General features: G+C 43.7%; 1 protein-coding gene across 1 annotated transcript in view; it reads right to left on the bottom strand.

Annotated features, from left to right (window-relative positions):
• Positions 1–306: 306 nt before the first annotated feature.
• Positions 307–13,893, bottom strand: part of LOC310858195 (neuronal acetylcholine receptor subunit alpha-7-like) — a gene marked incomplete at both ends in the record, with an annotated part of 66,074 nt that continues 52,487 nt past the window's right edge. Inside the window, 4 exons of the mRNA XM_083764300.1 lie at positions 307–948; positions 2,524–2,633; positions 6,670–6,756; positions 9,077–9,271. Coding sequence (XP_083620426.1) covers positions 307–948; positions 2,524–2,633; positions 6,670–6,756; positions 9,077–9,271 — 1,034 coding nt within the window. The remainder of the gene's footprint in view (positions 949–2,523; positions 2,634–6,669; positions 6,757–9,076; positions 9,272–13,893) is intronic.

Here is a 13,893-nt window from a genome sequence, read left to right as displayed (position 1 = left end):
TGTATTATTGACAAATATATTAAAACGGGGGGGGGGGGGGGGGGAATGTTTGGCGTTGAGGTGTCATAACTTGTAAACGGTGGATTTAAAAACGGACTGAACGGGGTTACAGAGTAGTAGTAGGAACAGTAGTAGCCTAGGGAGGTTTGTGCGGCATATAGTTTTTAGTGTTAATATGTTTCCTTTAGCATTAGCCAAGCCTTCCTGGGATCCCTCTCAGAAAAAGAAAGTGTGAGTGAGTGTGTGTGTGTGTGTGTGTGTGTGTGTGAATGTGTGTGTGTGTGTGGGGGGGGGGGGTGTTCATCCTTATGTGAAGTCTTTGGTAACGGCCTCTAAGAAGTTGGGAGCCGACATGAGGATGGTGAAGGTGCATATGATGGAGAAAAGGGAGAAGGCCACCAGGCACAGTCGATCCACCACGGCCGCGGCAAACTTCCACTCGCTGCAGACGGCCTCGCCCTCGTCCTGGTCGCGGAAGCGCTTGGCGATGTACTGCACCTCCTCCAGGATGCGGGAGATCTCGGGCACGTGCTCCAGCAGCAAAGTCCTGGTCTGGAGGGGGTGGTCGTGCGGGGACGACGACCCGTTCGTCTGGCTGCCTCCGATCCCGCCGCCGCCGCCACACATCACCACGCCCGAGTCCGTGCTCGTGGGGGGGAACGCGGGGTTGTCCGTGCCCATGGAGTGGTAGCCAAAGTACAGGTTCATGTTCCCGTTGGTCGTGGTGGTGGTGGTGGTGGTGGAGGTGGTCGACGGGTTGGACGCCTGGCCTGGAATGGTGGTCATGGGGATGCTGGTGGTGCTGGCGTGGTGCGGGGCAGGGTGGCAGTACTTGTAGGCGTTGGTCGAGGAGGTGCCGCTGCTGGAGCCGGTGGCCGTCTTGCGGTCCTCGCCGGGCTTCTTCATGCGGAGAAACCAGGCACACCAGTTGAGGAGGATGATCCGGACCTGGAGGAGGGAGAGATGACAGCGGAGGCAGACAGAATGTCAGGGACCAAAATATGGATGAACAAAAAGGAGATAAAGAAATATGGATGAACAAAAAGAAGATGAAGAAATATCAGAATGTTCAGCATGAGAGTATGATTTCCCTCTGACTCACATTACCCTCGAGGCAATCTGGGAACCCAAAGCCAAAAAAGAAAAAAAGTTTTTTTCCCCCTTTGAATATGCCTCTGGGGGAACCGCCCAATTCCCCGTGTAGAGACCGGATGTCGGACCGGCGTTCACTCTCCTTCAGCTCTCCTCTTCCGGTGGTGCGTCTCGGTTTACATTCCTACTGACAGCAAACTCTAGATTGCTTTGCTGACAGATTCAGCTGCGGAGCTCTGAATCTGTCTTGAGAGATTACCCTATACTAGACTGGAAAGATGTCGAGCATGGCAATGATGCCTCGGCTTGGACACAGACAGTTGAATACTGGACTACTCGCCCCGGTGCTTGCCTGTTTTTCCTCCCGGAATTCTCCCCAGTGAGGGGGATAACTTTGTAATATGCTATTGGCTGTTTGTATTCTTTTTGGAAAAATATAAAAAGATACTCCTGTGGAAAGGCTATATTATTTGACTTATATTGAACCTATAAACAATTTAGTATTATTTAGTATATGGTTTTGCCCCCTCAAATGGTACCTCGTCAGATAATCCCCACATATCCTACAACAACTTCTGTGAACAGACTTAGTAGCTTTTCATAAATTATATTTGTACTTAGGCTGTCTGCTGTCATGAAAGTTTATAGTTAGAGAAATTCAAAGTCCAGCCGTCTGCTGTCCTACCTCTCCCACCCCTCACTGGGGAAAATTCTGGGAGGAAAACAGAAACGGGGCGAGTAGTCGAGACAGTTTGGACAGCTCACCAGAACCTCGGCTTGGACACAGACAGTTTGGACAGCTCACCAGAACAACAAGTCACAACACCACACACTGAGCAACTGTGAGAATGATTGCATTCATTTATAGGGCATATCTCAGCTTTATCTAACTTTTTCCATTTGATTTCATTTTGCACATGTTGGTGTACTACAATACAATATAATTTCCTAATAAAGGAGAATAAGAAAAGAATACCTGATGATCGGCATATCCAACAGTATAGGCTACTTTTTATAATAATTTAAACAAAAGAAGAAAAGAAAAAACAAACAAATGAACAAACAAAATATTGAACAATTAAACAATAATAAAAAAAACTCTAAATTCAACTCCTATATATCATATTCGTCTTCAATTTGTTTAATTATTTTATTTATCATTTTTGTATTTATCATTATTTTGTTTTAAATAGAAAAATATCTGTACAACCCTTTAAATCATTGCGCGTGCCTGTGTGTGTGTGTGTGTGTGTGTGCACGTGTGTGCACGTGTATGTGCACAGCAAAAATCCTGAGTGCTAGAGAGTGCTGAGGTTTCACTCTGAGAGTGTAAACATTGTTGCTCACTCACATAACGCTCAGCATTTGACTCAGTACTGTACATATTATAAAGAATATAACGTGATATTAAGAAGTCATGCAGCCGCCTACCACTTGGGGCATCTTCCCTCCCTGTGGGTCATGATGGTGGAACTGCAGAACCAGGACCGTGACCACCACGGACAGGCCCACGATCATCATGGTACTGGCAAAGTACTGGGCTGAGAACAGGAACACGGACATTATTATCATCATGGTACTGTCAAAGTACTGGGCTGAGAACAGGAACACGGACATTATTATCATCATGGTACTGGCAAAGTACTGGGCTGAGAACAGGAACACGGACATTATTATCATCATGGTACTGGCAAAGTACTGGGCTGAGAACAGGAACACGGACATTATCATCATCATGGTACTGTCAAAGTACTGGGCTGAGAACAGGAACACGGACATTATTATCATCATGGTACTGGCAAAGTACTGTTGTTTACAGCATGCACTGCTGACGAAGGCTACAAGCCGAAACGCGTACGTTGTGCATACTATACATAGCATACTATGCCAATTAATATAAACAAATAAAGTGCCTTAAAGGACATGCATTTCCGCGAGTGCTGGTATTCTCTTTTTAGAGATTTCGTGAAAAAGTATACTGGGCTGAGAATAGTAACACAGAGAGAACATGATCATGTTTATTACAAATAAAGAAGTTCCTAAGAAACTATACTCGAGAGAGAGAGTGTGGATATTTCCTTTTATCATTTGAACATCATTCCTAGAAGTTCTTTTAAAACAGGCCTGGAAATCCACCTTTCAGCTGGTCCAAGGGAGAGGAAATGATACAGGGTGTTATTTTTCCTCAAAAATCAATAAATGTTGTTGATACTATTCTAGTTACTATTCTAGTCTAGACTGCAAGGACTTTTTTGGTGCTATCCCTTTTGGAGTGTTTGACCATGAGTACTCTGTTGCTGTTTTAACATTCTGTCTAAACTCTAATACATTAATCAATCAACCAATCACAAGTATTTCTCTTCAAGGAAAGTACTGTAGCATTGGTAAGCGCTGGCATTTACGCTGTCACAATTATTACATAATAGCCAGAGTCATTTCCATTCATATCAATTCAGCTGTTGATAGACGTTTAGTTTCTCACACACACACACCCACACACACACACACACACACACACACACACACACACACACACACACACACACACACACACACACACACACACACACACACACACACACACACAGTCAGCATCGCGACTTAAGGGCAAAAACCTTCATATTTCCGGCGTATACATATAACATTTCAACATAATTTGATTCATAAATGACACGGATGAACTTGAGAACCATTTAATTGAATCTTTCATCTATCACTTCTGCCTCCGCAGTACAGATGTACTGTACGTGTCCCTTCCAATAAAGTGGACTGTGCTAATAGCTACTGGCTCCACACTACACCACACAGAGCTGAGCTAATAGCTACTGGCTCCACACAGAGGTGCCAGCTCTCATTACCTAGAGCCCTTTCTCCTCTGCTGTCTTTAATAGCACATTGTATCACCACCTGCCTTCATTCTCTCTCTCTCCCTCTCTCTCTCTGTAAACCATTTCTGCAGGCACAGGCACAGGGTATATAATATCCTCCAGGCCAAACCACAGGTGAGACCTTACATTGATTATTCAAACGTTTTCGCCTCACCAATTACCAACAACACTTTGTGGACACAATAACAACAGAAGGAGGTTTTTAACACCACAGGCAGCCACAGGTTGATTCCTTATTGGCACAATTAGCACACCTGAGTTTGTTTCTCTTTGACTATAACAATGTTTGTGTCAGTCTTATGTGTGATTAAAACATTGATGCATCTGAGGTCCAGTCGTTGAGCCGGCGCGCCATGGGCAGTCAGTCAATGTCGTCAGAGTCAGTCTGAGATCCCCATCCTGAACTGACCTCGGCTGGGTAATTGATTCTTGCTTTCATAGCCTCTCTCTCTCATATCTCTCACATCACATCACATCACACCGATAGTTAACCCAGATCTACAAGCTACGAGCTTGTAGATCTGCTAAATTTTTTTTATCGTGTAGCTTGTAGATCTAGCTCATAGAAAAAAAGCTTGTAGATAGCCACCGAGGTGGCGCGCTACGAGCTTGTAGGTCTGCTATTTTTGAAAAATCGTAAAAATGTGGCCCAAATGTTTGAATATATATTCTTTCAGAGTGAATGTTTTTAACTAAATGGGTTAAAGTCATATACCTTGTGGATCTTCCAACCCGAGATCACCCAAACGCGGTGAAATAACACGGATTGGCAAATTCCGTACATACACTACTGGAAAACCCCCAAAAATCCGTACATATTACACTGAAATCAATCCGTACATATTACACTGAAATCCTCCATATAGACCGCGACAGAGGGGCGCCGTCTCTACCGAACTTGAGCAACGTACGAGAGACACCACCGAGCGAGTTGCCCCGTCCGAGTTGCAACCCGATATAGGCACATGCAGAATGGTGAATAATGTTGTGGGGAGAGCATTTTCCCCCGACTGAGATAACGTGCGTGAAAGCCCTGTTGCGGTCAAAACAGTAGTAGTGTAATAATATCTACGGATTTTTAGGGTTTTCCAGTAGTGTATGTACGGGATTGCTTGGGTGAGATCGGGCTCGGGTCTTCAATTAAACAAGACAGGGTATAATAGCAGTGTTGATCTGGGACTACATGTGGCCAGCAGTCTGGGACCAATGATGTACAGTATGACGACATTCTGGGGCTTTTATTCCATTCATGCTGAGATCATACATGATGCTTGCAATCCATCCGTGTTATTAGGCTTAACACAGCGTTCGTCCAAGGGGACAATCGTCCATATTATTTTATGGGCATATTATTTTATGTGGCCCGCCATAAATAACATGGACCATAAATCAAATTCATATTGTGTGTAGAATTAATATGTGACCTTTTTAGACCTGGTTACATTTGACTACAGTACCAACAAAATAATTGCGAACGCAGTGATTGCGAATGCAGTGAGCACTAACTATGAGACCCTGCAGATCATGTCTGTGTGTGTGTCTGTGTGTCATGAGCACTAACTATGAGACCCTGCAGATCATGTCTGTGTCTGTCCCGCTGTGACACCACCCGCCCGCCACCAGAGGGCGCAGCTGTAGCACACACACCCACACACACACAGGGCGCAGCTGTAGCACACACACACACACACACACACACACACACACACACACACACACACAACCACACACACACACGAGCTGCGTTCGCTTCCCGCGTTTGCGCGTCTTACTTGTATTGTTAAGGTACATACAGTATGACAGGAGATGCCGTCAGTCGTAAGGTATTTTCATATTTTCAAAAAATATGGCCCCTGGTTTAATAAAATGATGAAACACAGGGGAGATACGACAGAGAGATTGTGTCCTCAGACTCAGGTGTACGTTTACCTCGCTGCTTGGACCTTTGGGGACAACACGCCGGTACATTCCCTTTTTACACTTTATCGAGCAGCGAAACCGTTGAGATTGGGAGGATCAAATCTGAGCGAGCGTTTGTTGACCCTACGGTTACTTCACAGTGCAGAAGAAAACTGTCTACCGTATTGGGTTGGGCAACACATTCAGAGTTTCCAGGAGGTGGAACACTACCACTCATATAGTCAAAACAAAGCTGACAACCCCGTGATTTATGTTTTGAAACACCTTAGATGTCAGGCATTATTGCCCTCTCGGGCCGTTGCTTTTAGTGCATAAAAATAAAACTAGCAATCTGCAATACGTACTTTTTTCTCCTTGACAAGCAAATTATGAATTGAGACAACCCTTGAGACACGGTTATTAGAATAGGCTATATGTCCCATTGCGAATAGTGTGTGTTATATTATAGGCCTGGCCCTGTTGCAGTCCAGCCAAGACAAATGCACACTTGAACCTAGCAGTTCTTGTTCACGCAGGCGTAACACCAGCTTTGTATCTAGTTGATTTGCAACACCTTATATCAATAAGGAATAAAGACCACCGCTCATCAAACATAATTCACCCTAATTTCATTTAAAATAATCTAGAAATGTGTTTAGTAATAATATTCATCAGTAGAACACATGGTTACACATGAGGTTACCACATGGATATTCATTGTTGATAAAAAAAACAAAAAAACAAGTAATGTTCAGTGGATATATGCGAGCAGAACTGCAGTGCATCTTACCTATGAGAGGAACAGAGTCTGACGTAGCGGGCATGATTTCTGCTACCAGCAACATGAAGACCGTCAACGACAGCAGCACTGTGATTCCTGGAGGCAGATAGGAAGAGAATGGGTTGACATGTGTGTGTGCGTGCGTGTGCGTGCGTGCGTGCATGCGTGTGTGTGCGTGTGTGCGTGCGTGGCATGTGCGTGTGTGAAATTGGAAGGTTGTTTTCAAAAAAATGCATTCAGTCTTTCTTCATTGTGTCACACCGAATGGCATTTTGGTACGATCTGCCATTTTGTCCGGGTGATTACATTGCCATGCTTACACCAGGGTTTTTTTTTAATTCATCTGGTAATGAATAGAATCTAGCCCGCACACTAATTCACGGCCATAATGTCAACATTAGCATAGAGCAATGAAACATGAACGGGTTCACAATAGTTCTGGGATTCAGTGTGCAGCGGATGTAGACTGATCAGCTTCCATTACTCCTCCGTCCGCGCTATAACACATCTGTGTGTGGGGTCCAGGGACCCCCAGGGGTCATTGAGGGAGTACCAGGAGGAGCTAAATGATAGTTTGGAACCAAATGGACCCTTATGGGTCTGTAACTCTGAGAGTGGACAAATGGAACCAAATGGACCCTAACGGGTCCATTTGGTTCCATTTGTCCCCTCTCAGAGTTAAATTAACATTGATTTTACAATATGAATTGGGGTCTCAGAGATAGAAATGCCATTACATGGGGGGTCTGTAGACTAATGCATATCAAACTGGTGGTCCTTGAAATTAAACAGGTTGAGAATAATCCCTGACATATCTTTTTCAAATGGGGGTCCGCGGGCTAATACGTGTCAATTTGGGGGTCCTTGACATGAAAAACTTTGGGAACCACTGCTATAGATGATAGATTATTATAAATATAGTATACTGTCTGAATATAATTATTGCCAATATCAAACATTTGTATTTAATTTAGAAAAACGTCATCTGAACAACACAAATCTTGGGGGTCCCTGGCACTAAACTAAATATTTTCAGATAGGTGTCTGCAGCCAAAGGCATATCGTCCCTGTCGGCTGGAAACCTCATATTTATGTCCAAAGCTGTGGCTTTTCAGGATGAAAACAAAACAAACAAAATAGCACATCAACTATTTAAAAAATGCGTTGCTTTGAGCTGCGTTTCGGGCTTGTAGATCTGCCGTTTTTGATCATTGTGAGACGCTTTTAGTATGATCAAGATAACATTTGTGATTACGGCTATGGCCGTTTTTAGCCGAAGGAGTGTTTTTCGTTCAAAACTAATGCTTGGAATGGATTCAGAATCATGAATCCTAGTTTGACATGTCACATGCCACTTGAAGCCTAATGGAATTTTGAAAAATGTGCCTTATATGGGCATGTCAATGGTACCCCAGCTTATTATGCTAATTATGAAAATTGCCCAACATATGCAAGTTAGCACCCGGCAGTTTCAACTCAACATTTCTAACATAAAACTTTAGGGCACTCAGAATGTCTGGGTTGACAATGGGGCTCTATATGGGCTGGCAAGTATAGACTATAATGAAAAGGCTTGAGAGAAGCAGTGCTTTACTTCAGTGTTGATATCGTCGACTAAAACAAAAACGAAAAATGTTCGTCGACTACCTTTTTCCACTGAGGAAAACTAAATGGAAACTAAATAAAAACTAAGCTATGATGATTAAAACTAAGACTAAATATACTGACAATTCCGTCAACCAATAAAAACTAGTGGACAAGAGATCCAGTATTAGTCATTTCATTCACTTGGTTGCATGCTGAAAATAGCCGATTTACAAGCTCACAACGAGTCGCAGTGCGACGCGTTGTAGAGCTAAATCGGCTATTTTTACACTGCAAGTGTAAAGGTGACTAAAATGTGACTAAAACTAAATGGAAGCTATATTCAAGAGACTATGTATTTTGCGTGTCTTAAGTACCAGGTCTTATTACCCAACTTGAGTAAACTAAAGACCTGGAGGCGTGATCAATGCCATTTGGCTATTCTGAGTGGCCATGTGTGGGCAGCGGTGGCCGGACGGTTTGCGGAGCGGTCTTGATATCGGAAGGTCGCTAGTTCGTATCCCCGGACCGGCACGTTAAAATTACCAGCGCTGAAGTGCCCTTGGACAAGGCATTGAACCCCTACCATGAAATGTTCTATGAGCAGGGCCTGGCTGTAAACAAGTTCTTGAGCTTAGTCCAGTTACCCTGAGTAAACATAGTACCTTTCCTTTCCTTTTTGCCAAAGAGCATTGATCACGCCTCCAGGTCTTTAGTTTACTCAAGTTAGGGAATAAGACCTGGTACTTAAGACACGCAAAATACAGCCCTAGGACTAAAGCTAAAATCAAACTTTCCTGCGTGCCAAAAACACCACCAGTGCTTTACGTACCCAGTGAGATCTTCTCCCCGGAGTCGGCGGGCAGCAGGAACACCAGCAGGGCCAGGCCGGAGATGAGCACACAGGGGATGAGCAGGTTGAGGCCGTAGTAGAGCGTCCGCCGCCTCATGGTCACCGTGAACGTCACGTCGGGGTACGGCTCCTTGCAGCAGTCGTAGTACAGCTCGTTACGCTTGGAGGGAACACCTGAGAGATACAATAATGTGGTAAAATGTGGTGCATTTATGTAGCGCTTTTTATAACACTTTTTATGACTACTATTCACGAGTTGCCCCGAGTTAATTCATTGTAGAGCACTTTCCCTGCTATTCGCGAGTTGCCAGAGTTATGTTTAATCCACGTTTTTAATCCGTTTTTTTACGGGAAATCCAATACGTCGCACAAAGGGTTATGGGAAATTGAGTCCCATTGTTTACAATGGCGAATCTGCCGGAGGAAGAAGCCGTGCGCTGCCCGGTCTGTTGTTGTGACGGCCGCTATGGAATACTTTTCTACACTACAACAAGCAATTACACTCAGGGGTGAAAGTGGGCCGGGACGGTCCGGATCTCCGACCCGGTAAGATCTGACGCCCCCGGAGCGCACCGGAGCTATAAAAACACTATATTAAATAACCTGTCACTATGTGACGTTCACCCACCCATGCACCTATGTGACTGTGAGCACCAGGAGGGGAGGGGAGTTGCACCACTCAGTTCACACGGGTGTGATATTTTCTAAGTGCTGGAGTTTGGAAGTGCTCGTTGACTATATCACTCAACGGCCCATGCGTACCACCTGTTTTGAATGTGCACATGATGCAGGAGGCAGCAGGAGGTTGCTTTACTTTGATTACACTTCAAATGGATTTTCATGACAAGCAACTCAGCGGTCGGTGCACTGGCTGTTCAAAGGTCACTTTAAACATAGGCAGTCTAGCCTGAAAGACGGCCGTACATTTTCGCCATTAAACCCGATTTATCCAAACCACTTTACATAGATTGTGCATTTATGTGCATTTATATTCACCCATTCACACAAATTAATTTCAGTCAGGACAACTCAAGAATGGATGGAATATATATTTATTGAATGTAAAATGAGCAATATATTTATTATGGTTTGGCGATGAATCTGCTTTTTAGGTACTCGGATCAAGCGCATCAGTCCCAACCAGAGGGACTACGAATCCCCCGTACCTAAACAGCAGATCCAAAACGACAGGTGGTAGCTGGGGTGGAGGAGGGTGAGCAGCAAATGAGCATCAGTGTGCAGCAGCAAGCATGCAAGCAGATTGAGCAGTGCAAACTTCCAGTTTAAATAGCTGTTATGAAAATGGAATGAGTGTGTGATTGGATGAAGTGAATCATGTGAATGAGAACATAATGCTGAGGCAGCCCGATTAACGGCCTGCAGCAACTGCACTGAGTTTCCTGACTGAACTTGCTCTGCACATGTCTGTGACATCATGTCTGTGACATCATGTCTGTGACATCATGTCTGTGACATCATGTCTGTGACAGGTGCGATGCTCATACACTGATGGCGGAGGAAACCGTGCAAGGCACTCTTAAGAATGCGCAAATGGAACATTTGGTTCCATTTGTACACTAGTCAGAATTACATTAACACTGAGGATTTTACTGTGTACTGAGGTGCGTGCTAAAATGTAAAAGAGCCCAGCTGGAACCAGTTAGATGACATGATAAAAAAAAAAACTCAAATCCAATTAGCCAATTAGAATAGGGGAGGATCTAATATGGATTGAATCCACATCAGATCCTCCCCTATACCAATTGGCAGATTGGATTCGTATTGTATAGTTGAGTGAGTGGTCTGCACCGTGCTTTGAGTCATGACAGATGTAAAGTAGGCTGAGGAACATTTTATTTTCTAACTCAGTCAAATCATATATTATAGATGCATTTATTTATTATAATTTGTTTTGCTTCACTTATACTGGCATCTGAAAAAGAGAAACTCTGGTGGAATAAACTGTCTTTCCTGCCCGCTGTGCTCAAGTTGCTAGAGCAGCCACTTTGGAAACAGAAGGTTCCCGGTTAAAATTTAAATTAAATTGTTAAATTGAAACACTGACACACACATAAGACAGTCTAAATTGCTGGACATTTTAAATCAGTCTGACGAAGCAGGGATAAAACATATCAACCACCACCACCGGCGATACAAATGAATGACCAAAGGGGGATATACATATCAAGCATCAAACAGGCCCTCCACCTCCACAGTAAATCCAACACTGGGTTTATTAAAAGCGGCTGATAGAGTGGAAATGACAATCACATCGTCACTTAAAACATCCAATTTACCCCGTCATCCATCCAAAGCCTGCAGTCTTAACTACTGTACAGTGTCCATCGCCACTGATTGATACCAGCTTGGTATGTTGTTCTGGCCCAGTGCAATCTGTCTTGTTGAGTGATTCACGGCACTAATGAAGTCTATCTAACGTCACCTGGGACCTTATTGGACCGCATGGTGAAAGCTAAAGAAAAACACAAAACCAATTTCACCTTCCCCTCTTTCCTCGGCACTGCCTTGCCCGCCATCTCTCTCTCTCTCTCTCTCTCTCTCTCTCTCTCTCTGTATGTGTGTGCGCGCGTCTTTTTCAATATAATCTAAGCACGTCTTTGATGGATTACACAATAACTCCAAAGCACGCATATTCGTATAAATAGTTTTAGCATTTACTTGATTAAAACGCTTTAAATATGAGTGTGTGTGTGTGTGTGTGTGTGTGTGTGTGTGCGAGTGTGCGTGTGCATGTGTGCGTGCGTGCGTGTGTCTTTGCATGGACCTGAGCTGTCTGAATTCAGTTTGGGCATCATTAACTAATCTCTAATCAACTTTTGCAGTGCGTTGGCCTGTAATTGGCATTTAATTTTCATAGTAGATCATCTCATTGTAGTTCATGTGAAATGACACAGAACCACTTTCAGTCTCTCTCTCTCAAAACGCGAAGCGGTGAGTAATGTCACAGCGTGCAGAGATTTGATTTGATTGTTTTAAAATTGAGTCACATCGAAGCTAATTTGTGAAATACCGATAGCTGCATGCTCGTTATTTTTTACCACTTGAGCCACAGCCTGGTGCCTGTTATGGGCTGTTATTTGCCCAAAAAATAACAGATCTACAAGCTCACAATGCGCCACACAACGTGACCAGCTATTTCTGACAAATCGATTGGGTGTAGACGGAAGAAAAGTGGTCCAATTACAGTTAAAACTCAGGTCCGTTTTAACAAGTCTTGAGGGTTTAAGTGGTTAATATTTTTTTTATATTACGAGCTTCATAATCATATAGCCTACCTCTCTCTGCCAATCAATGTCTTCTTTACGTCTCTCTAGTGTGTGTGTGTGTGTGTGTGTGTGTGTGTGTGTGTGTGTGTGTGTGTGTGTGTGTGCATGCGTGCGTGCGGGCAGAGTGATGTTTCTAGTCACCATGCCTGTGTGTGTTTCTGGCATGCTTGGTGCCCGGCTGTACCCGAGGTAAGTGAACCGTCCCAGTGCCAGCTGTCACCACACAGAGCCCCAGTCCACTTTTGCAGACAGCTGGGTACCTTTTGAATGTGCGCTGTCTGTGCACGCAGCCGCGCACGTGTGTGTGTGTGTGTGTGTGGCCTCAGAACGACACCCAAATGTGATTTAGAGATGATTTTGCCCACACTACCACAGAGAGACGTGTGAGTGTGTGTGCGACTGTGCGTGAATATGTGTTGGGGGGGTACAATACATTAAAATGAATTACTTGCTGGGCACAGTTTGGTAACTGAATTCAGTTACATTCAGTCTCTCCTCTCATGGTTGTATGAACCCATCAATGCCATGGCAGAAACTGTTCCGTTTAGAAAGTCGCTGGGTAGCCAGCCAGGAGAATTAAACTACTGTACTCTAGGGCAGTGTCTCTCAACCTTTTTTGTCCCGGGGCACACTTTTCATAGCCTAAAAATCTCGGGGCACACCTAGATATATGGTGTGTGTATATACTGTATATATAATATATGATATATATATATATATATATATATATATATATGAACCCAATATACTTTTAAAAACACACATGACAGCACTCGTCAAATTACTTTAAAGAGAAAGAAAAGGACAGAGACAGTGCCTCAGTTTCACCAATTTATTTTTGAAAACTCATACAAAATGTAGCACACACATGTTCAATTTGTCAATGCAAAGTAATACTTCTAAATAAAAAAAAAGGAGTTGTAAAAACAAGAACAAAAATCTTTTGCCACAATACAATGGTCTTAAACTTGAGCACTTTTGTACAAAGAAAACCGTAAAAAACAATTGATAAAAAGAAAAGTAAATATTTTTGACAAGTTCTGTCTTAGTGTGAACCTTGAGCTTGTTTTCCTGAACAAAGAGTTTTTATCCTGGCTGGATGATGGACAGACAGACACGGAGCTCTTCATTTTCAAGTCAGGCTTGAAAAGCTAAGCTCACAGGTAGGTTGTGGAAAAGGGGAGCAGCACTGCCATTGCGCTGGCTGTGATGGCTGGATATTCTTTCAAGTATCAAGAGACTTGCCTGCTTCGTTGTGTCTTTCTCCTTTTTTTCTTTCAAGCTCACGAAAAAGTGTTTGTCCTTCGTAGCGAGTTCATCATGATTGGTATGAAGGTGGCGCTTCAGTTTACTCGGAACCATGCGCTGTTTGCAAGCTTGAATCCACAAACTATACACAGCGGAATCGGGTACGTTTTATCCCCAGTAAACGTGAATCCAAACTTCATGTAATCATCGCGGTACGCCGGAACAGTCTGGCAGGGGCTTTCTTTGTAGGCGTTGCGTTGT

The sequence above is a fragment of the Protomyctophum parallelum genome (assembly GCF_964188405.1).
Source record: "Protomyctophum parallelum genome assembly, chromosome: 5".
Classification (NCBI taxonomy): domain Eukaryota; kingdom Metazoa; phylum Chordata; class Actinopteri; order Myctophiformes; family Myctophidae; genus Protomyctophum; species Protomyctophum parallelum.
Note: the sequence above shows the minus strand (reverse complement) of the source record. Positions and strands in the feature narration are given on the sequence as shown.